This window comes from Canis aureus, chromosome 29 (assembly GCF_053574225.1).
Source record: "Canis aureus isolate CA01 chromosome 29, VMU_Caureus_v.1.0, whole genome shotgun sequence".
NCBI lineage: Eukaryota > Metazoa > Chordata > Mammalia > Carnivora > Canidae > Canis > Canis aureus.
This window is the reverse complement of record NC_135639.1, coordinates 16,142,074-16,165,314: the sequence shown is the minus strand read 5'-3', so window position 1 is coordinate 16,165,314 and position 23,241 is coordinate 16,142,074. Positions and strand designations below refer to the sequence as shown.

The window sequence follows — 23,241 nt, the reverse complement described above, 5'->3', positions numbered from 1 at the left end:
GAAATAAAGATGTTTAACCAACTAAGCCACCCAGGTGCCCCCTGTATTATATACTTTAAATAGATGGATTTTATAGTATGTGAATAGTATCTCAATAAACCTGTTAAAAAAATTTTTTTAAATAGCCATTTACTTAGGGTGGTTATAAGAGTTAAATGAGAATATATAAAGTACTAGAGGCAGTGCATGGCATGTTGGGAAGACACCGTCAATGCTCTCCTCACTTGAACTCTGGGGTAATGCCACCTTCTGTACCAGGGTATCTGGCTGTATCCTGGACTCAATTGTGGCCCCCAAGGGCTGGGACCAAGGCTCTTCAGTATCCCTCACTGGTCCAGAAGCCCCTCCTCTCATCTGGCTCAATTGGTATTGTTGAATTAGACTCTTCTAAGTATTACAAAGACTTCCACACAAGCATTGTGTAATTGTGCTTTTTTGGGGTGGGGGTGCAGGGGGCGGGGATCGGGGGAAGCGCACTTCCTGCCACAGACGAGGGCAGCCTCTGGCTGGGGCCTTCTCTTGTGTTAGTTTTGCCCATGCGCCCCAAGGAGCAGCAGCCTGATCCACCCCAAGGTTGTTTCTGCCTCCACGCTGCTTCAGGAGGGAGACCCTCCTGGGACCAGGGGGCAGGGAAGCCGGTTGTCCCCCGCTGTATTCTTCTCTTTCCTAGTGATGCAGTGCTCAGCTGCAGTGGACATCCTGTTTCTGATAGACGGCTCACACAGTGTCGGGAAGGGGAGCTTTGAAAGGTCTAAGCACTTTGCCATCATGGTCTGTGACGCTCTGGACATCAACCCTGAGAGGGTGAGTGCAAGTCTTGTCATCTTTGTATTAAGGCATTGTTGGTTGCAAGTGACAGAAATCCAGTTCTAAGCAGAAGAGGACATTTACGGGGTGCCTGTGCTGCTCGGTGGGTTGGGCATCCAACTCTTGATTTCCACCTGGGTCGTGGTCTCAGGGTCTATAGGATTGAGCCCTGCCTGGGAAACTGGGAATTCTTCCTCTCCCTCTGCCCCTTCCCCGGCTCACACATGACCCCACTCTCTCTCTGTCTCTGAAATAAATAAATAAATAAATAAATAAATAAATAAATAAATAAATAAATAAATAAATATTTAAAAAAAAATAGAAGAGGACAGTCACTGGCTTGTGGAATGGGAAGACCAGGGGATGGGTCTCAGTTCCAAGCCTGTAGGAGCCAAGGACTTATTCCATCTCTTTTTCTCCTCAATTTTGTATTCCTTGATTGGCTTCTTTCCCAAGAAGGCTTTCCTTACATAGCACATTTGCCCTGTACTACCCTGCAAGCTAATGATCCCAGTAAAAAGAAAGTGGATTTCTTTCCCTGCCCAGGTGGTGGAAAGTTCCAGGGAGGGCTCTCACTGGGGAGGCGTAGGTCACATGACAATCCCTTGCAGTCAGAAGGGAAAGGTTATCTGGCCACCTGTGAGTCATGGGCTGAGCCACCTTCTGGGCTCCCCACTAGAAAGATAGGTGTTTGTCGAACTGTCAGAAACAGAAAGCATAGTGACAAAAACTACCTCAGAAGAGGAGAGTCTCAATGTGAAGTGCAGCTCCTACCCTGTACGTTCACTTGAGAGGAACTACCCCTCCCTGAGTGAATCCAGCTAGTTTTTTCATTTCTTATTCTTCCTGGCTCTGGATAGCTGCTCTTACATAGCTGCAGAATGTGCTGGGCATGGCCCTTGCTGCTGAAAGGGGTAGCTTGGGACAAGCCAATAAAAAAATTGGGCAACAAACACAGTTTCTAGACATTGAAACACAAACGGCCTTTAGATATCTGAAAAGATGGCCATCCTCCCTCAGTGTAACAGCAGATTTCCCACCAAAATACCATTTTCACTTCCTGGGTTAGCATAGTTCCGGTTTGTGACACACCCCGTTGGCAGATGTGTAGAAAAGCAGGTACACACTGATGGTGGGGGTGTATGTAACCTGGTGCAACCTCTAGGAAGGGACTCGAACAGTATCTGTCGGAATTAGAAAGGCCTGGATGCTGTGACTCAGGAATTCTACCCCAAGGAATCTATTCTGCAGATACTCCGATAGATGCAAAATAACTCACACACAGAGTTGTTCCTTGCAGTGTTGTTTACCATCGTAAAAGATTCCAGGTTATCCAAACACCCATTCATAGGGAGAGGTGATTTCATTATGGTGCACTCATAAGGGAAACACTGGGCAGCTGGATGAAGTGGATGGGGAAGCTCTCTTAGATGGAAAGGCACCAACCCAGATGAGAATTAAAAAGTAAGGTGCAAGTGGTATGTGTAATGTTTTACTTTTTTATGAAAAAGAAAGGGAGGTAAATAGAATCTTTTTGTACTTGGAGAAGTAAAGAGGTTAAGAGTATGAGCACCTGGGTGGCTCAGTGGTTGAGCATCAGCCTTTGACTCAGGGCGTGATCCCAGGGTCCTGGGACCAAGTCCTGCAACAAGTTCCCTGAAGAGACCCTGCTTCTCCCTCTGCCTATGTCTCTCCCTCTGTCTCTGTGTCTCTCATGAAGAAATAAATAAGATCTTAAAAAAAAAAAAGGCTAAGACCAGTGGTTTGCTGTTTATAGGGAGGGTGGGAACTGAATGAACAGTGGGATGCAAATCCAGGGGGGGATTCATCCATTTTATATATTTTTATACTTGATGGATTTTGAACCATGTGAACCTACTCAAAAATCAAAATTTAAGAAGGGCATTTTGGTCTGAAAAAGCCATACTTAAACTTGAATTAAAGCCTGCTTGTGAACAGGTTGCAAAAGGAAGTGGTTTTCAAAGATGACATTCCTGGGTTAATCCCAGAAAAACCTCTAAGATTTAAGAGCAAGAGTGGCTTTAAATGAAAGCCAGTTTTCTCCAGAATGGCAGGTAATTTGGGGAGAGTGAGCACATTGTTTTGGACCACAGGCAGTCTGGAATGGCCATCTGAAGACACCGTAGCAGATTCCATTCCATCTAGGCATGAGCAGCCCAGAAGTTCCAATCATGAAGTCAGCCCATCGCAGGTCCCTAAAGGGCCAGGGCCAAGGACTGCTGAGATCCACCTTCTGCACAGGGTCCTGCTTTTATTTTATTTTTATTTTTTAAGATTTAATTTATTTATTCATGGGAGACGTGGAGAGAGGCAGACATAGGCAGAGGAAGAAGCAGGCTCTTTGGAGGAAGCCTGATGTGTGGTACTTGATCCCAGGACCCCGAGGTCATGCCCTGAGCCAAAGGCAGACATTCAACCGCTGAGCCACCCAAGCATCCCAGGGTCCTGCTTTTAAAAGGAAATGATTCCCCCAGAAAGTTTCATCAGTTATTTGTGGAGGAGGGCCCTTAAAATCAAACGTCTTGTTGATGTTGGCACTGATGTCATGTGTCCTTGAAATGTGTGGCCTAGAGGCCCAGGAAGATGGTAGGTTGAGAGATAAGAGCTGTATGGATTATTGGTGAAATACTTCACAGATAAAGAAACAGGCTCAGAGAGGCTAAGTAACTGCCTGGGGTCACACAGTAATCATAGGGAAGAGCAAAGAGTAGAAGAACGGGGGCTCTTGACTTGGAGCTCAGGACTTGTTCCATTAGGTCATTTGTCCCTCCCAGTGGGTAGCCCCTGGGTCAGGATGAGGTGACATTCAGAATTCACACCCTATCACATGGCAAATGGTGGCATTGTGTGTGTGTGTGTGTGTGTGTGTGTGTGTGTGTGTGTAAGGGGTGGGTGATTACCAAAGGGTAAGAAAACCACCACAAAAAACTTCATGGCTGGCACTATTGCTTTGTGCCAACCATTGTTGGTGTAGTTGTGTCAACCACACGTCCCCAAAGTTCAGGGAATTAAAACTCAGTGTTGCCAGACTACATCTAAAATGTGCCATTATATTCTAGAGGCTGAGTTTTAGGTTAGATACTGGCAAACCAGACGGTACCCACCACCAGGAGCCAGGACAGTGAGAGCCATGGAAACCTCCATACGTGAGGGCAGCTGATGATCATGTTCAGGTGAAAGGGGGTGCAGAGTGGCTCTATTTCATTCAGATAGAATCTGGGTGTTCAGAGATGTTACATTTGAGCTTGACCTGAGACAAACTTTCTCACAGCAAGACTCACCGAGCAAAGGCGTTGGGGGCTCTGAGTGAGCAAGTGAGCATCCGGACCTCGAGCCACTCAGACTTGCTGGAACGTAACAAAGGGTGTTTGCATGAGAGCTGTTTCAGATGGTTCCATCCGATTTGTGCTTCAGGGTTTATGCTTTTGCTGCTGCATTTCTGTGACTACTTCTACCCCCATGTGCAAGGGATTTGATTTGCACCTTATTTTGCTTTCTAAAACTTTAGTTTTCCAGTTGCTGTAAATTAAGGCTTGTTATGGATGCTCTGTTGTTGAGGTGGATTGGAGGTGTTTGAGGTCTTCCTCCCAACAATTAAAAGCTGAGAAGTTTGCTTCCTGGCTCTAATACAGTGTTGCAGCAGAGCAATTACAGTGCGGTAAGAAATCTGGGCAGGCTCGCTCCTGAGCATACAGTAAACCAAAGATAAAAGGCAACTATTTTGCTCCCAAACCACTAATTAAATTAAGTGCCTTAACCACTGACTCAAGCTATTTCCATCTTGTTTTGAAGTTGTATCCTTCCTGTTTAATTCAAGTAAATACACCCAGCTGCTGGTCTCAAGGGAGTTTTTTTTTAACTAAGTAATCCATTACATGGTTCAACTAAAACACATTCAATGCCTAGTGTTGCTCCTACACGTGTTTTTCCATCTACCCTGTTTCCCAACCTGCTTTTTTTTTTTTTTGAAAAAAGATTCAATTATTTCTTTGAGAGAGAGAGAGAGAGTGCATGAGTGGTGAGGAGGGGCAGAGAGAGAGAGAGCATGTCAAGTAGATTCCATGGTAAGCATGGAAGCCCGACTCTGGGCTCAATTGCACAACCCTGAGATCACGACTTGATCTGAAACCAAGAGTTAGACATGTAACCGACTGCACCACTCAGGCACCCTATCCCTATTTACCTTCCTGAGCATCCTTCTGCAACTGCTACACACAAACACAAGAAGTATGAAGTATATCATGCTATATGCACTGTTCTGTCCCTCACCTTTTTCCCTTCACATTATCTTGGAAGTCTTTCCATATCTATGTATATAGGTAACATAGGCATTAATGTAGATCTGTATCATTTTTTACAGCTTATTAACATTTTATCTTAAGGATTTACTGAGGTTTAATTAACCAATCCCCTATTGATGGACATTTGATATTACAAATGTACTGTGAGCTTGTAAACCCATTATCTCATATATATGGAAGTATATCTGTAGGAAAAATTCCCAGTAGCCCTATGCGATTTTAACTATCAATAAATATTGAAAAATTGCTCTCCATGGATAGTGACATTTAGGTTTTTACCAGCAATGTTTGAGAACTTGCTAGTTGCCCCTGCAAACATTGTGTTTAGCTTTTAGCTACATCTCTCTGTGGTACAGTTAAGCATCTTTTCTCATACTAAAGAGTCATTTATATTTCCTGTGTGACCACTGTTCATATCCTTTGCCCATTTTTCTATTGTGGTGTTGGTCTTTTACACATCAATTCCTAGACACTCTTTTTTTTTTTTTTTATGATAGTCACAGACAGAGAGAGAGAGAGAGGCAGAGACATAGGCAGAGGGAGAAGCAGGCTCCATGCACCGGGAGCCCGACGTGGGATTCGATCCCGGGTCTCCAGGATCGCGCCCTGGGCCAAAGGCAGGCGCTAAACCGCTGCGCCACCCAGGGTTCCCCTAGACACTCTTTATATATAAGGAAAACTAACCCTGTGCCTCTGACTTGAGTTGCCAACAACTTTTCCATTTGTCTTCATTTTTGATGGCATTATGGTATGTTTTCCTTGCAGAACTTTCCTTTATGTAGTCAGATTTGTCAACCTTGTCCTTTATGGCTTCTGGATTTCAAGGCATAGTGAGATCTTTATCCACTTTAAAGTTAGGAAGAAATTCTCTCAAGTTTTCTTCTAGAACTTCCACAATTACATTTTTTCATGCATAAATCCTGAATCCAGTTGTCATTGATCCTCTATTCTTTTGTAGGTGGCTGTTCAGTTGTCCCAATATCACTTACTAACCAGACCATCTTTTCCCCCACTAGTTAGAGATGCTACGTTGGTCATAAGCTAACTTGGAGGGAGATTTCAAAAGGGTTGTTCCTCAGAATCTCCTGAGCTTCTCTTCTGCTCTGTTTTCCAATGTCCCACACATGCCCCACTAAGACTTAAATTTCCTCCTATTGAAGATGCTCACCAGCTTATCCTCAGAACTTCCTGTTAAAGCAAGGTCTGTTGGGCCATGCTCATTGGGAGCAGATGCAGCTGGCTTGGTGGGGCTGAGTGCTTTGATGGGTCTCTGAAGCCTGTTCAGGGATCAGCAGTGGAGGAATTCAAGTAGTAGGTAAAAGACAGCCTCATTGCTTAATTATGAATCACTTGACCTATTTGCAATCTTGGCCAGAATTGGGGTTGGTTAAGAGCACAGTTGCCAAGAATGCAGTTTCTCCAGGGGTTCTGGAGAACCAGTGATTGGGTCCAGGGTGTGGGCCCTTAAGAGGAGGCCTATATGTGTATAGCTTTTTCTGTTTGAGTCATACTAGTGTCCTAACTGCCCAGAAAGTGACTTTGTTCAGTTTCCCTTCTCCAGTTTTGGAGGGCATTAGATTTTCTCATATAGCCTCTTGAATGAGGATGCAAAGTCTGTTTGGAATCACTCGTGGCTCTGACCCTTTCCCCTGTGGAGGGACTTCAGCTCCAGCATTGCTTGTGACAAGTTAAGATGTTGATTGTCCTCCAGCATGACTCTGGTCTGGAGAGCTGGCCTTTCCCCAGCTGGCAGGAGCAGGCCCGGAAGAGCTGCCCCAGCCCAGCCAAGGATGCACATGTGGTGCCTGTGGTCAGTGGTGAGCCGCCAGTGAAGGAGGCTGTGGTTCACTTTAGCGGCACCACTGGTTGGGTCGGCAGCATTCTGCTGAAGGCCCGTGCTGGCTAAGAAGGCAAGCCGTGTAACTGAGGCTTAGTGAGGCACGAAGGCCAGTGGCCCAGTTCTCCTCCTCATGAGCCCTGGGCCAGATCTGTGTCCTCTCTCCATTTTAGTTTCTCCAGCAGTCAAGTGAGTGTCGATGGCGCTTCTGTGGGTTAAATGAAATAAGGTGTGAGGTTGCTTAAAACAGTGCTTGTACCTGGGAGACCTTTGCAAGTGTGACCAGAGACCCTGCCCTAAAGAGGCCCACAACCTAGCCGGGAGAGTGGCCAGAGTGTGTAGGTTGAGAAGTTTGAATTGGTGGTTGTCAGTACAGCACATAGGCAGATTCACCATTTCCTTCCAGAGGCTCCTCTTGATCTTTGGAACCTTCTTTTAGGGACACTGGAGAAAGCCTTGGCACTGGTATTTGTTGAGTGGGCGGCAGGGGGCGGGGTGGGTGGTCAGGGTCATTAACCTTTCTTCACCCTTGTTTTCCCTTGAGCATGTTTGTGACTTGGCCTTGCTCTCAGACCCCTGGGCCCTCTGTCTCCTACTACAGGTCAGAGTGGGGGCAATCCAGTTCAGTTCTGCTCCGCATCTGGAATTCCCCTTGGATTCATTTTCATCCCAACAGGAAGTGAAGGCAAAAATCAAGAGGATGGTTTTCAAGTATGTATGATCAGATACCACCACGGTTAGGATGAAGCCAGCTGCTCTTAACATCGCTCCCTGGAAGGGTGTGACTGGCCTGAGAGAGGGCTGTGGTTTGGCCTCCAGAACCCCAGCTGTGCACCCCAGAGTAATGAGAATTCCCTTCCCAAGAGTGCTCCTTATTATTACATAACAGTGTCCCAGATGGGAACTTACATGCAAGTTAAAAAGGAAAGTATTTCTGTTACTATTGTGTGGAGTTGTCAATTAACCAGGGACAGAGTGCTAGTGAAGGTCAAGACCGGTCCAGAGCATGAGGTGATGGGAAAAATGCTGGCTCTTTCTCCCGATTCTTTCCCTGGTGACCACTGCAGCTAGGACGGCTCACCATACCTCTTGGAGCTGCGTTTCTGTCTTCTAGAAAGAGTAAGTGTCCCTCTGTTTTTAAGAATGCTTTAAAAATGATGAATAGCTACTTATGTGCTCGTACACGTACACACCCTATAAATTATGTATTAGTAGGGTCATAATTTTATTCACATTACAAATCAGCTGATGTGTGTGTATATGCAAATATGTATATGAATATACACATATTTTGTGTATACATTATATATGTGTGTAGAATACACATATCTATATGCATATGAAAGTGTGTTATATACACATGCTTCACACACACATGTTCACAAACCATACACAGAAGAATACCATTCTTTGCCATCTGATCTCTGGATCCTCTCTGGTGTCTGCTGACCCATTGTGCTGAAGTCCCACTGCTGTCTGTGGTGCCAGCCACCAACTCCAGTGGTGAAGGCCCTGGGCTCTGTGGCCCTATTCCCCGTCACGGGCTTCTCTATGCCTGCCAGTGCCCTCAACAGGCCTGCATCCCCACACTGGGCACCCCCAGTGACTTCATCTCAGGCTATTTCCCCCAGCCAAGGGGTGCCCTGAACAAAATGAGAGACAAGTCAGATACAAGAAAATACAAAGAGGAAAAAAGCACATTGAAATGTTTGCTAGAAACAACATCAGTGTATCCTGGCCTCTCCTAGTTCCCTGGAGCCTTCTACCCTTGAGGGCTTTGAGAATGGTTTCCTATAGAGACACAGTCTTGGGCTCCAGTACCCTATAAAAGGGGCAGCCCTTGTAAAAGTTAGATCTTTGGCCAGAAGGTCTGGGTTAGAGTTGCCTAGGGAGTGTGTCAAAACTGCACATGCCTTCGTTCCCTCTCAGACCTACTGATTCCATCTCTGGGCTGAGGATACTTAGATACAAGATACTTAGGATCTGAACTTTTAAAAGGTCTCTCCCGCTGCCTGTGTGCCCTCTGATTCTTATGCAAGTTAACCTTTTAGAAACACCTTTATTAACATATAATTTAAATACCGTAAAGTTCACACATGTAATGTGTACAATTCAGTGATTTTTAGTGTATTTTCCAGAGTTGTGCAACTATTACTGTGATCTAATTTTAGAACATTTTCATCATCCCAACAAGAAACCTTATAAACAGACTTTTCTCCAGAGATGATATATAAATGATTAATAAGCCCTTGAAAAGATGTTGAGCATCATTAATCATTAAGGAAATGCAAAACAAAACTGTAATGAGCTACATCCACTAGCAAGGTTAAGATAAATGACAGACAATAGCAAGTGTTGGCAGGGATGTGGAGAAATTGGAACCCTCGTGCACAGCTAGTAGGATTTTTTTTTTAAAGGCTTTGTTTATTCATGAGAAACATAGAGAGAGAGGCAGAGACACAGACAGAGGAGAAGCAGGCTGCATCCAGGAAGCCCGATGTGGGACTTGATCCCGGGACTCCAGGATCACGCCCTGGGCTGAAGGCAGGCACCAAACTGCTGAGCCACCCAGAGATCCCCCAGCTAGTAGGATTGTAAAATGGTGCAGCAGCTTTGGAAACAGTCTGGCAGGTAAATACAGACTTACCACATGACCCTACAACTCTACTATGAATGAATTGAAAAATGTATGCCCCCAGAAAAACTTGTATACTAATGTTCAGAGCAGCATTGTTTATAATTGCCAAAAAGTGGAAACAATACAAATGTCCAGTGAATGAATTGATAAACCTAATGTGGTATATCCAAACAATGGACTATTATTCAGCCATAAAATGGAAGTATGATGATTCATGCTCCAACATGGATGAACCTTGAAAATAGGATGTGCTCGGCAAGAGAAGGCAGACACAGCAGGCCACATGTTGTATGATTTCACTTATATGAAATGTCTGGAATAGTCAAATCTGTGGAGACAGCAGGATTAGTTACCACCAGGGGCAATGGGGAAGATGGATAGGGAGTGACTGCTGATGGGTATAGTAGGGCTTCTTTTGGGGGCGATGAAATGTTTTGGGCCTAGTGGGGATAGTTGCACAATTCTGTGAATATACTAAAAAACTGGTGAACTACATATTTTAAAAGGGTGAATTTTATGGTATATGAAGTATATCATTATTGATCTAACATTTTATTACAAAAACTTCATGGTACCCATTATATGCATGCTAACACTGGCAAAAGAAAAAGTAGCCTGTTGATTTAAGTCAAAAATTGTTTGGGTGATTTTGACTCCATCACTTGGCCCCTTCTTCTGAAAACATGAAGCAAATTGCTGCAATTGGCTCAAAAGGCACTTTTGAGATCATCCAGTATCTATTCCAACCCCTCATTTTATGGAAGAGGCTATTGATGTTGAGAAGGAGCAGGTGACTTGGCCGGGACCTCAGAGTCCTGTTGCTCGTCCAGTAGGCCCCACCCAGCTGTTCTCCAGCTCTTCCCACCAGCCTCAAGAGTTGGTTGACCCTCTTCTCAGCTATGTTGAAAATCAGAGTGAAGGGCTTGAGAGTATTATTCACAGCACAGGAAGTCCAGAGACTCAGCATGTGCCAGATGAGGACATGGCAGGTAGAGAAGGAAGCTTCTATGTGTCTGAACAAGATCAGCTCTTCTTATGGGGCTGTGCCTGGTTAGCACTCGTGTGTCCTAGGATGACTATAAGAGGTAGCAAACAAGGCAAGGAGGCAGTAACTAATTTTTTGGCCACAGTTGCAGGGTCGCTGAGGATACTAAACATTAAGACAGTATTATTAATCAGTACAGAGGAATGTTGGCTGAGTGGGAGTCATGACCTCCCCAGGACTCTACCCTTTTTCTGCAGTGCAATTTTAAATCCTGGACTGATTGGGACAGCTCTACCCAAACCCCCAAATAGTTGCCTCTTGAGACCACAGCAATCCCCTGAAAGTGTGTTTTGAGATGGCTAAGTAACTGCCCTGACAACCACGTATCGCTACTTTGCAATCAGAAGTTTAAAAAATACTACAATCAAACCTTCCAGTATTGCACCCCATGATAACATAAAATCAGATAAAGCCTGGCCAGCCAGATCTGCTCCAAATATCCAGAGCCTCCCGGCCAGCTGGCTGTGCAAGCTCATACAGTCATTTTCCTAATCTTTTAAGAATGCAACTCTTGGGTTTTCTGTGATTGCATTTTTTTTGGACCCCATCTGTAGCTTTATCAGATTTATACTGTATTTAGAAAGCTCTACAGTTTACCTTAGAGTAAGAGTGAAGTAGCTCCACTTTACCTTAGCACAAAGACTTTTTAGCTAACTATGGGGTCTTTCAATCATCATTAACATTTAAACATAGCTTTTATTATTATTATTTTTTATTTATGATAGTCACACAGAGAGAGAGAGAGAGAGGCAGAGACATAGGCAGAGGGAGAAGCAGGCTCCATGTACCGGGAGCCCGATGTGGGATTTGATCCTGGGTCTCCAGGATCACGCCCTGGGCCAAAGGCAGGCGCCAAACCGCTGCGCCACCCCGGGATCCCTAAACATAGCTTTTAGAGTATTTATAATTACAAAGCATTTTGCTCTTTTTTAACTTATTATTCGGAGAGTCTTTTTGCATAAAGCTGCATTTTTCATGTTGATTTTTTAAAGTTTATTTATTTATTCATGAGAGGCACAGAGAGAGAGAGGCAGAGACACAGGCAGAGGGAGAAGCAGGCTCCATGCAGAGAGCCCGACTTGGGACTCGATCCCGGGTCCCCAGGATCACACCCTGGGCCGAAGGCGCAACGCTAAACCACTGAGCCACAGAGGCTGCCCTCATGTTGATCTTTTTATTTTTTAATTAAAAAAATTTTTTTTCATGTTGATCTTTTTAAATGGTTATATAATAACCCAATGAATTAAACTATCATAGTATATTAAATCATTCCTCTGAAAGGACACATTTACATTGATACCAAGATTTTTGTCTATTGATTTAAAATAGCAAAGGAAGAAAAGAAAAAAAAAAAAAAAACCAACTCTGTAGTCAAAACCCCTCTACCTACAGTGAGTTCTCTGATGAATTATTTTTCAGAATCTGTTCTATGGACTAACCGAATCAGAATCACTGGGGCAGAAGGGGATGGTTTAAAATGTAGATTCTCAAAAAATAAAAAAATAAAATAAAATATAGATTCTCAAAAAAAAAAAAAATGTAGATTCTCAGCCTGGTCACACACCCACCACCAATTTAGAGTCTCAGTTGACACCAACTGAGAATCTCCATTATTCTGCCTCCAAGGAATTTTTATGCTCATTAGAATTTGAGACTAACTCTCAAATTCTCCTCTTGAGTAGGACAGCTAGTTAGTTTATCATGGTAACTGTCACTGATGGAGCACTCATTGGGTACTGAGAGATACTGGGTGTAGCATTTTAAAAATCCTCAGTACTCTTACTTTCCCTACTTTAACAAGGAAGGAAACTGAGTCTCAGGTTAAGTAACTTGTCTAGTTTACTTGGCTAATAAATTTCAGATCTAATATTTGAGACTCTCTGACTCTAGAGCCCACGTTCTTAACTACTTGAGTGGCAAAATATTTAGATTCTAGAACCCCACCCAATCCCTGCCAAAAAAAAAAAGCCCACGCATTGCAATCCCAACTCCCCCAAGACAGTAGTCAGTCTGTGTACCTTCTGTTTTCAACCTGGTTTAGTCCCATTCGAGAAGAATTGGAAAAATCTTGATGAGATGCTGGCCTCAGACCTCCTTCACAGACCCTGAGCTCAGAATAGGCTCTGAGATAGAAATGTTCCACAGTCAGGAATGAAGAGATGGCAGGGTTTTTTTTTTTCTTCATTTCCCAGAGTTCAGAAGTCATTAGGAATCTTACCTGACCTGTAGAGTATTCCGGTGGGAAAGGCACATTAGGGAGAATTGGAGAGGACAGACAACACAGGCATTTGTGTGCTGAGTGAGATGAAGGACAGACACACCACTGGCCAGTGGAGTTGGGAGCCTGGGCTCCTGTCTTTGACATTTGGTTTTTCTCTAACCACAGCCAGGAGGCTCAAAAGGCATACTGCCAGGGATGTGAAGGCCCAGGGAGCTCCATGGTGACAGGGCACCTTGGCTTTTGGTGAGCAGAGAGTATTATGACCATTAGGTTGAACAGCATAGAGCAGGGATCAGCAAACTTTTTCAGTGAAGACTCAAAGAGTAAATATTTCAAGCTTGCTGGCCATGTGTTCTGCATAGACAATACATAAGTGAATGGATATGGCTGTTTCCCAGGAAAATTTTATCTATAAAAACTGGCAATAGGCCAGATTTGGCCCACAGGTTATAATATGCCAACCCCTGGAGAGAGAAAAACCATTGGCTTTGGAATCTGTTGAAACTCCAGTTCTGACCTTCACTACTTGGGTGAGGAGCAGGTGACTTAAATGGCTGTACAGTGTTATAGTTAAGAACTTGGGTTCTGGAGGTGGAGGCTCCAGGGTTCGAGTCCTCCCTCCACCATTCATGAGCTGTGTGACCTTATATAAAGCCTTTTCTTGAACTCTCCTATCTCAGAGAGCTGTGGTGAGAATGATCCAAGCTTAGCACCCATACACACACACACACACACACACACACACAATATGATCCAAGCTTAGCACCTGTACACACATGCACGCATACACTCAGCATAATCATGCCTGGCACACGAGAAGTGCTCTGGAAATATTAGCAGTTAATATTACTATTCTCTGGGCTAGGATTTCCTCATCTGTTAAATGAGGGTCATATTAGCACCTTTTACCATAGTTGAAAGGATTACATTCAGTAGCAGGAGCTACGGTATTTGGCATGAAGTGGAAACTCAGCACTAATATTATCCTTTAGAAACGGGAAACAGTTTGCCTTTCTACAAGCCTTAGAGAAAGACTCTTTGCAGACACATGAACTTGTAAAAGTAGGGGTCTTTTCAGAAATTAAGTCTTGGTTGTCTGCAGTATTTGATGTGGAACCCAGCACTGTGTGGGGAAGTCTGGGAGCACTTGGGATTCATTGGTGTTGGTATGCTCTGTTCCCCTTGGATAAGCCCCTTGCCCAAGCCAGGCTGTGCTCACCAGCCCCAGGAGACGGCTGGTGGTGGTCTCCAGTATCCTTGCTTATACCCCTTCCCCTGATTGGAGTGGCCTCTTCCTTTCCCAATTCCCTAACTCACCAAGATCCCATCAGATACTTCCCCTGCTTGAGCCTGTTCCTGACAGCTCCTCCCCACAGTGGACTCTGGTTAATTGTCATCCTTTCATTCATAATTACAATTTGCTTATAGGTCCTGTTTCTTCAGTTAGACCGACAGTTTGTTGAGGGGGGAATCGTATTCTTCCTGGTCTCCTTCTCACTATCTTCCATGTAGAGAATCCACAGTAAACACCAGTGGGCTGAAAATTGGCTTTCTGACTGATGCAGATGCTGAGACATAGTCGGCAAAGGGTCTTAATTCTAGGAGCTACCCACTCTTGTTGACATCTGTTAACTTAATGGAGGTCCACAGAGAGAATTGCCCCCATAAGACCTCACTTAGGACAGAAAGCAGTAAAAGTGAAGAATATTCTGGGCCTGGTCCTTCCAAGCACACTCCTCCTTGCTCTTCCCTCACCTCTCTGCTCAATGGTCTTTGAGGACTGAGAGGAAGGGGGAGCCACAAAGTGAACGGAACCTGGCTGGATCTCTGAGGAGCTGCTCAGAGGAGAGCAGACCAGGAAAGATGTCTGGGCAGGAGGACCACGTCAGGCTTGCATGAGAAGTAAGCATTTTCGGTGTTGAGTTAAAAAAGTATACACACATTCACACCTGCACACACAAGGCATTCCCACAGAGATTGGCCATGCCTCTGATTAGTCAGATGTTTGCATGTTAGAAGAATCACTGTAGGGCCCTCTGAGAGGCAAGCATTGCCTCAATTGACATTCAGTATAATCTGAGAATAAATGCACCCCCAAATCTACAGTTTATGATTAGCAATGCAGAACGATGCTCTAACAGTTTTCTCTGTGTGTACAGTTAGTATCCGTGGTGATTCCATCAGCCTCGACATTGTTGCTCATGTTGGATGTGTTGCCACCCACTGAAAGGTTTGACATACAACCCATTGTAGAGAATCACCACTTTCTGCCCACTTGACCCTGAGAGCAGACAGTTCTCCCCATGAGGACACCTGCGTGAGCCTCCTATTGTAAGATTTAATAGAGATTCTGTGCTGGGATTCCAAGCTCAGTAGACCATCCCTCTAACGAGAGGCTGTGATGAGGTGGGACCACTGTAACGTCCCCTGATCTGGAAGTCGTCCAGCAGTTCAGCCTTCCAGCACCCAACCTTGAGCTGGAAGTGAGCCTCCTCAGACCCTTGGATCAAAGCCCTGTCCTTCACTCCTACAGATTCACACAATATTCTTAAGTTCAGGAATTTGCTTTCTCCACTCCAAGGAGATGCTGAGCTGTAACAAGAAGGGAATGATACAGACAGGTGGGTGTTAGACACACAATGAGGGTTGTCAGCCCTGAGCTGTCACTGGAGGTGGGGGTAGGGTGGGTGCGGGAAAAGAGTCAGAAGACCCACAAAGCACGACATCGTCCTGGAATACAACAGAAGTGTGCAGGGTGAATCTTCAGTCCACAGGAAAAGCTCATTTCTAGTCTTCACTGTGTTTCAGAGCATGAGGAAGTGCACACCCCCTGCTAGAATGGTCACTCTGACCGTCTGCTGGGAGAAAGTGGCTGTCACTAATAACGGAGGAGCCCCTCATTTTAGGCTGTCATTCCAGTATCATGTCTGTGGGTGACTGACCCTTGTCTTTGTTTTCTCCTTCTGTGTGAGCTCAGAGGAGGGCGCACAGAGACAGGCCTTGCTCTGAAATACCTTCTGCGCAGAGGGTTCCCTGGAGGGAGAAATGCCTCTGTGCCCCAGATCCTCATCGTCATCACTGATGGGAGGTCCCAAGGGCATGTGGCAGTGCCCACCAAGCAGCTGAAGGAAAGAGGCGTCACCATATTTGCTGTCGGGGTCCGGTTTCCAAGGTAAGAGCCTCGGTCACTCTGGGTAGCCCTGGAGACTGTGGAGACACTCCACAGCCATGGGAAGGGAGGGGATCTGGGCAAGCCACCCTGGTCCTTCCCATGCTCTGTCATATGTTGTGCCAGACTGCAGGGAGCCTGAAGCCTGAGAGAGTGCACTGTCTCTGATTTAGTCTGAATACTTGGTTGTAAGTGCCAGAAACTGGACTCAAATTCATTTGGGCAGAAATGGAAATTCTTGGACTCATCTAATAGAACTGGGTGGATCGGGGAGTGTGGGGTCTTGGGGTGAGCAGGAGCTGGGGACTTGAACGTCATGAAGATCCTGTCTGTCCTCCATGCGTACCTGCTGCTCCCTCAGCCTGGCCCTCGAAGGAACCTGGAACTCTGGCTGTAGGCAGCACCCAGCTCACCCCGCAGAGAAAAGACTCATGTTTCCAATTTCCATTTGAATAATCCAAGAAAGGCTCCTCATTAGCTTGAGTCACAGACCCACTCCTGAGGCCAGGAGAGTGGGGGGGTCTGTGATGAGCTGCTCCCCTCTCCAACCACGTTCTCTAGAAGCTGAAATGTGTTTTCCACAGGTCCTCCTTGCTCTCAGCCTGAAAATGAGAGGCCCCTTGTTATTGTGGGTATTAAGCGACATGACTCTGGTCTGGGTACTGGGCCTACGTAGTAATTAATGAGATCTCTTCATTAATTTTAGTACATTTTAAAATTCTTTCTGTCAATATGCCAGATGCTATGTTCTTCTAAGTTGTCAGGATACAGAGACAGTACAAAGTACCTGCCTTCATGAAGCTTCTGTTTCTAGGAAAGTTAACTGGATGAAACACAAGTGAGTGAATAAGTAATATCATTTCAGGTGGAATTAAAATGCGAAGAAGTAGTAAGGGAGGAGGTTAACAGAGTGACAAGAATTAGAGAGCTCCGCTATTTTAGAGAGAGAAGTCTGGCAGCAGTTGATTTGTGAGCAGAAACTTGAGTGAAAGGAGAAGCAAGCCTTCCTTCCAAACAGCAGGGAAGAGAACAGGCAAGGCAGGCGGGTGGCAAGTACCAAGGCCCTGAGGCAGTAGCTCACTTACTGCCTGAGCTGCTACCCCCTCCCACATGGTGCCCAGTGTGAGAGGAGCAGAAAGACAGCCAGGGACTGTCTGGAAGCTGGTAAATGAGGTAAATTATAAGAAATGGGATAGAAGAGCTAGGTAGGAGTCAGGTCTAGAGATTCAGTGGGTCATAGTCAAGGCTTCAGTGTAGGTTGGGAAGTCTTTAGGTGGCTTTGAGCAGGGAAATGGCAGGTATTGGCCAATGTTTTTAGAACACACCAACTGCCAGGTAGGGAATAGACTGGCAGGGTGAGGTAGAAGGAGAAGCAATATCGGGAGGAGTGGGGGCATCTAGGTAGGCAGCCTTTGGAGCTGCACAGACAAGAAGGTGGTGTGTGGTGGGAAAGCATTGCGACCCACTGAGGAATGGTTGGACGGAGGCTGTGTCCTGGAGGCTGAGCAGTGGAGTGGCCGATGAAATGAATGTGGAAGAGTCAAGGATTTTGGCCTGAGCCCCACAGTGAAAGGTATTGCTGTTTACTGAGATGGTGGAAGACTCAAGAATAAGGGAAGTAGAGTTCTGTTTCGGATCAAGTTTGAGGAGCACATGGGACATCTGAGTAGGGTAGCTGAGTCCGCAGCTGGATGTAGGAGTCTGGGTCTCTCCTCCTAGAGAGAGGGTAGACATTGAACTTGAGGTTGGCATTTATTCCCTGATGATTGCCTAGGAAGACCACCAAGGACCAGCATGTTCGGTACCCAGGAGATATCCCGGGCCATGCCATGTCCTGGTGGTGCTGTCCGTCGCTACCACCATCCTCGAGGGCTGTTGTTACGCGCAGCGAGTGGGTATTTAACACAGACCACCCTGTCATGGGCTCTTTGTGTATCCTCACATACAAGGAAATAAACTCGGTGGGAAAGGAGACAAAAGTGTCACTTCCTGGCTCACCTGCTACCCCCTCCCACATGGTGCCCAGTAGAGTATGTTGCACATCACAGTTTCCCAAAGGTTTGTCTGTGAGGATGGAGGCCATCGGACAGTGGAAATACATGGCCCATTCTGGGGCTCTTTTCTCCAGCTGCTAGCTGAGCAGTGCTTCTCAGATGGTCTGTGGTGGAGGTCTGTTTTGTTTTGTTATGTTTTTTAATCTATCATGGCCTGATACTTTAGAGAAATACAATAAAAATGAATTACTAGGAAAGAAAAATAAAAAAGAATATGAGCTCAAATGTTTATTATTTGATCCAAGCAGGCAGAAAATGGCTCTGTCAAGTTGCTGTACCACTGGGTTCTGAGTGTTCGTTCTCAGGGTCTATGCTTGTCTGGTTCTGGATGAGGGTGAGTTTGGGGGCCTACTGTGAGTATCCATCACTTAGAGGAATCGAGAAGCTATCAATCAGGAGAGGGGACATTGTTCAGCTCTGAATGTCGTGAGCTACAGCTATAGGAACTATCTGAAAAAGCCCGCCGTTGGGTTTCTCGCCTTCCTGACCCATTCCCCCCAACTGCTGGTAAATGACTGGGTCACTGTTGACCAGTGGTTCTCAAAGTGTGTTTCTTGGACCAGCAGCCTCAGCAAGAGAGAATGTGCTAGGAATGCACACAGTCGGGTCTGGCCCCATAGAATCCAGAACTCTGGGGCCAGGTGCCTCCATTGGTGGTTTATTTGGCGCTCAGTGATTTTGATGCCCATCGAAGTTTGAGAACCACTGCTATGGGCAGTGTGAGACTTGCTATGGGATTAAAAACATGACTCTTTCCTCTTTTTAATATTCATTGAGCCCCCATTTCTGATGGTTCTCAGCTCTGGCTTTTGGGAGAATCTGCTGCTGGGTCAGGTAGAGCTGCCCTCTGAATGCTACTGCAAGGCTAGGACTTAGAAGCTGCCCTGTGTCTGCCAGGTGCCATCCTCACCCTGGGGGAGGCATGTCTGGTTTATATGACTTCGAAGGAGAATGGGGACTTTTACATAAGTGAATTTTAGAGATAAATGAAGTTTTTGCCATATTGCCAAACCTTGAATTTCTGATGGGCCAGATTCTAAATGCATTAGTGACTACCCTGACTTCCCAGAAAGGTTTCTCAACATCATTTAACGCTTCCTTCATGCCTAGGTCCTTATGCCTGGGCCCTAAGAGCAATGCCCTCTGGCTGTCGAAGTGTACTCCTTCCTCCACACAACCTCACGTTGCCGACTTTTGAGTGTGTATGGCCCGTTTACCATTCTTCAGGATTTTTCTCTATCACGAGCTATCCTTGTTTGTTCTTCTTTTGCCACCCCTGCCCCCAACCACTTTCTTTCATTTCCTTTCTGGTTAAATTTTTCTCATCAGCTATGGGTGACCCAGCCAAGTCACTACATCTGTGAGGACCGTGACTCAAATAAGAGCTGGTGGTTCCGAGGGTGAGGCTGTCCTCTGAGGAATCTTGTGAACTTGGGCATGCACACATTATGACCCGTGCTTGAGCATCCTTGGGGGCTTTCTGTGGTTCACTTCTGGACCTTACCTGTATCCTAGGTGGAGGAGGTTGTAGCTGAGTGGCTTCTGGAGCAGTGGGGTTGTGTTGCTGTCCACAAGGAGCCCATGGTGTAGGGGATGGGTGGCCAGGAGGGTGAGAGGTAGACAGTGAGCTGCTCTAACTTCTCTGCTGGGGTTGGGGACAGATGGGAGGAGCTGCACAGACTAGCCAGCGAGCCAAGGGAACAGCATGTGCTGATGGCTGAACAGGTGGAGGATGCTACCAATGGTCTTTTAAGCACCCTCAGCAAGTCTGCTGTCTGCACCGTTGCCTCTCCAGGTAAGGCCTTCCAGGCTGGAAGGAGTGGTCTTGCCCATGTGGAAGTGGGGTGGGAATGGTTCCCTGAGGCAAGAGGTCAGGAGGCTCCCCAGGAAGGGGGAAGGCAAGAGGAATGGGGTCTGCAACTTTGGTGCTGGGGTACCCTGCTCTATTTACCTCCCTGTGTCAGGCCCTGTGGGCTTTCTCAGCTGGGAACCTGGCTTGTCTCTATGGGTTAGAGGGGTCCAGGCTTTGGGACCCAGATCTAGGGAGGCCCTGTGCCTGTCCACTTCCTCAGGGAGAAGAGCCAAGTCAGCTTTCTGGTCATGGTCAGCACAGGGACACTTCAGCTGGGCGGGGAGGGCTCTGCATTCCTAGTTGTCATTGTCATGGTCTGACCAGGCGCACGTTATGTGAGAGGTACACATGTGCGTAAGATATAAAAACTGTGTGCAGAGGAAACACTCAAGAGACCGGCTGCCCAGCCACCACGCAGAGCAGGACTCCTGCCCTGATGTGCCCCGCCTTGCAAGAGGCAGAGGGGAGCTGGGGCTGAGGGTGATGGAACCACGGCTGGGGGGAAGGAGGCGTAACCCTGTCCTCTTCATCTTCTCTGTGCCCTGTGGACACAGACTGCAAGGTCCAGCCTCACCCCTGTGAGCGCAAGACGCTGGAGACGGTCAGGGAGCTTGTCGGCAGTGTCCTGTGCTGGAGAGGATCGCGGCGGAGTGATGCCGTGCTGGCGGCACTCTGTCCCTTCTCCAGGTTTGTCCTCCTGCTGGGGTCAGAGGCCAAGGGCGCACCAGGGTGGAGATGGAGGCCCCCAAAGCTGCGTGCTCACATGCTGTGAGCTGAGTGGCCACAGAGTGTGACAGGGATCAGAGAAGACGTGGGAGGGAGACAGGGGCAGAGTTATGGAGCCCCAGGGAGGGTCCTAGCTACACAGTGGCAGAGTCTTGTAGACACACTGCCTAGGTGCCCATAGTGAGCAAGGGGACAGGGTCACGGCTGTTCTGGAAGGCTCATAAGTGAGCCAAAGCCAGTCCTCTAGGACCATGGTCTGGACTTAGGATAGTGGTCTGGTCATTTGGTTCCTCTGAAGACCGGTTTCTGTATTTATGGGGCCAAGGGAGGTGGGAGGCTTAAGGTCTTGGTTGAATTCCAGTGGTGGAGGCCATGTGGGGTACAGCATCTGTCAGAGCGCCCGGGCATTCTTGAGCACCTGCTGCTCGGTGGTCAACCATTCTCTCAAAAATTCCTGGACTGTCCCCTGGCACTTTGTCCAGGCTACCTGCAGTACAGCAGATCAGCAGCTGGTGGTCCCATCCTCTTGCCTTTCCTGGAGAGCCAGGGGTAATGTTTGAACCAGCTGCATCTTTGCCCTGTGGCCTGCCCTCAGTCATGAGCTCAGGAGACACAGAGCAATGAAATGGTTGGCTGAGAAGCCATGAGCCATTGCGCTGGGCTGATGGAGCATCCAAAGACCATCTTGGAGGAAAGGGCCAGGCCCTGCACATGGGTCAGGGGAAATAGGGCCATGTCAGAGGCCACTAGAGGCCTTCTTCAGAACCCAAGCTTTCAAGTGAGGGGACGCAGTTCTTTGTTCGCAACTGAACATGTTCTAAGTGCCTTCTCTGAGCCAAGCAGTGTGCAGTGACACTGCCCTCAAGAAGCCCATGGTCTGAGGACAAGGCATTGGACAAGAGGACCAGTGACCGTCAGGTGTCTCAGGTGCCAGGATGGGGCCTGTCCTCCCTGGGACATCATGGAGAAGAGGCTGCTTGAACAGTCCTGAGAGATGTGGGAACTCAGTGGCACCAGGCAGAGGCATTCAGAGTTGGGAGCCCCAAGAGAGGCTGGCGGAGGGTACATGTCATGGCTTTGTGCTCAGAATCTGGAGTCAGGCTGCTGAGCTTTTAATTCCAACATGGCCACTTTAGGAGCTGGGACCCTCCCACCCCCTTCCTTCTATATTTGAGAGGGGGCTAATGATAGTACCTACCCCATGGGGTTGTGGATGTAGAGCGCACTAATATTGCAGGTTTCTGGAATGACGCCTGCATATAGTAAGCTCTTCATCAACTCCCTCATTCAGGAAACCCTCACCGAGGGTCTCCTCTCTGCCCAGCATGTCCCAGGTCCTGGAGAATCAGCATGAATGTCTCAGAAGCAAATCTGCCCTCATGAGCTGATACTCCAGTGGCAGAAGGCAGCAGCAAATCAATGAATGCATAAAATGAACTATTAGGTAGTGAGAAGTGCTACAGAGAAAAAAAAGGAAGGGATGCGTCAGGGTGGGGAGGTGGTGGTTGGGAAGCAGGGGTGCAGTTTGTTTATTAAATAGAGTGGGCAGAGAGGGCCTGGCACAGCGTCCAGACCTGAGGGAGCTCAGGAGGGAGCCATGTGCAGATCCAGGCAAGGTCCTGGGGCCAGTCTCTGCTCCAACACCACCAATTCCCACTACAGGCCTGGGAGGAGTCTGAAGCACTTTCTGGGCTAGGACTTGTGGTTTTATGAAGTCATTAGGAGCAGATGTGGAAAGGGAGAAGATTTCTCTTTAATGAGCTGGCAACTTGGCAAACTTTGGATTTCAGCAACTCCTCAAGTTCATAATTGACTTGGCCTTTATCCCAAGTGGATGTTTTGCTCCAGGGAAAATTCTGCCCTAGAGGTGAGCCCAATTAGCCTGCCCCCGTGGTGGGCAGCCTGGAGGAGTAACAGCCACAATCTAGTTGCCTGATTTCCACAATTTCCTGCCCTTCCCCTCCCTCACTGTATGCTAGCCCCGGAAAGTAACTCATAATAGGACACTCTTCCCACAGTTCAGAGTTTTGAACACAGATTATTTTCAAATTCTGACAAAGCCAACTTACATTTTTAAAAATTGTTTCTGGTTAGTTTGAAACGTTCCCTAACCCATGTGTAGCTAAAAGCTGGGGTAGAATCAAGGGAAACAAGGTGGTCTTTCTTGACCAACATCTGCTTTAGAATCTCCTATCAGCTTTTAGCACTTCAAATAACCTTCCAGGTTAAACCTTTGATCTCTATCATTTGCTCCCTTGGATTATAGCTGGAAGAGAGTGTTCATAACCCACCCTGCCACCTGCTACAGGACCACCTGCCCAGGTACAGTCTGCTTCTTCGATTCTCTAGCTCTTTCTGGCCCCTGGCACTCGGCTGGCCTCTAAAGGGGTGTTTGCACTCTAGGAGCAGAGAGTGGGGTGGGAACCAGCCCTGGGGCGGAGAGACATGGCATTTCAGAGGCAGAGGAACATGTTCAAACTGTATTCATTCCTCCTTTGCTCGGTGGTATTTTTCACTAAGAACGGACAGGAGACTTTGGAATAGCCTTCCTTCACCAGTGCCCCTTGCAT

The 23,241-nt window shown here is 46.8% G+C and overlaps 1 protein-coding gene across 1 annotated transcript in view; it reads left to right on the top strand.

The window, feature by feature from the left end:
• Nucleotides 1-23,241, top strand: part of VWA2 (von Willebrand factor A domain containing 2) — a 45,291-nt gene that overhangs the window by 14,140 nt on the left and 7,910 nt on the right. Inside the window, exons 4-9 of the mRNA XM_077877043.1 lie at nt 671-804; nt 7,568-7,677; nt 15,848-16,042; nt 19,755-19,888; nt 20,500-20,632; nt 22,938-22,993. Of these exons, the coding sequence (XP_077733169.1) occupies nt 671-804; nt 7,568-7,677; nt 15,848-16,042; nt 19,755-19,888; nt 20,500-20,632; nt 22,938-22,993 (762 nt within the window). The remainder of the gene's footprint in view (nt 1-670; nt 805-7,567; nt 7,678-15,847; nt 16,043-19,754; nt 19,889-20,499; nt 20,633-22,937; nt 22,994-23,241) is intronic.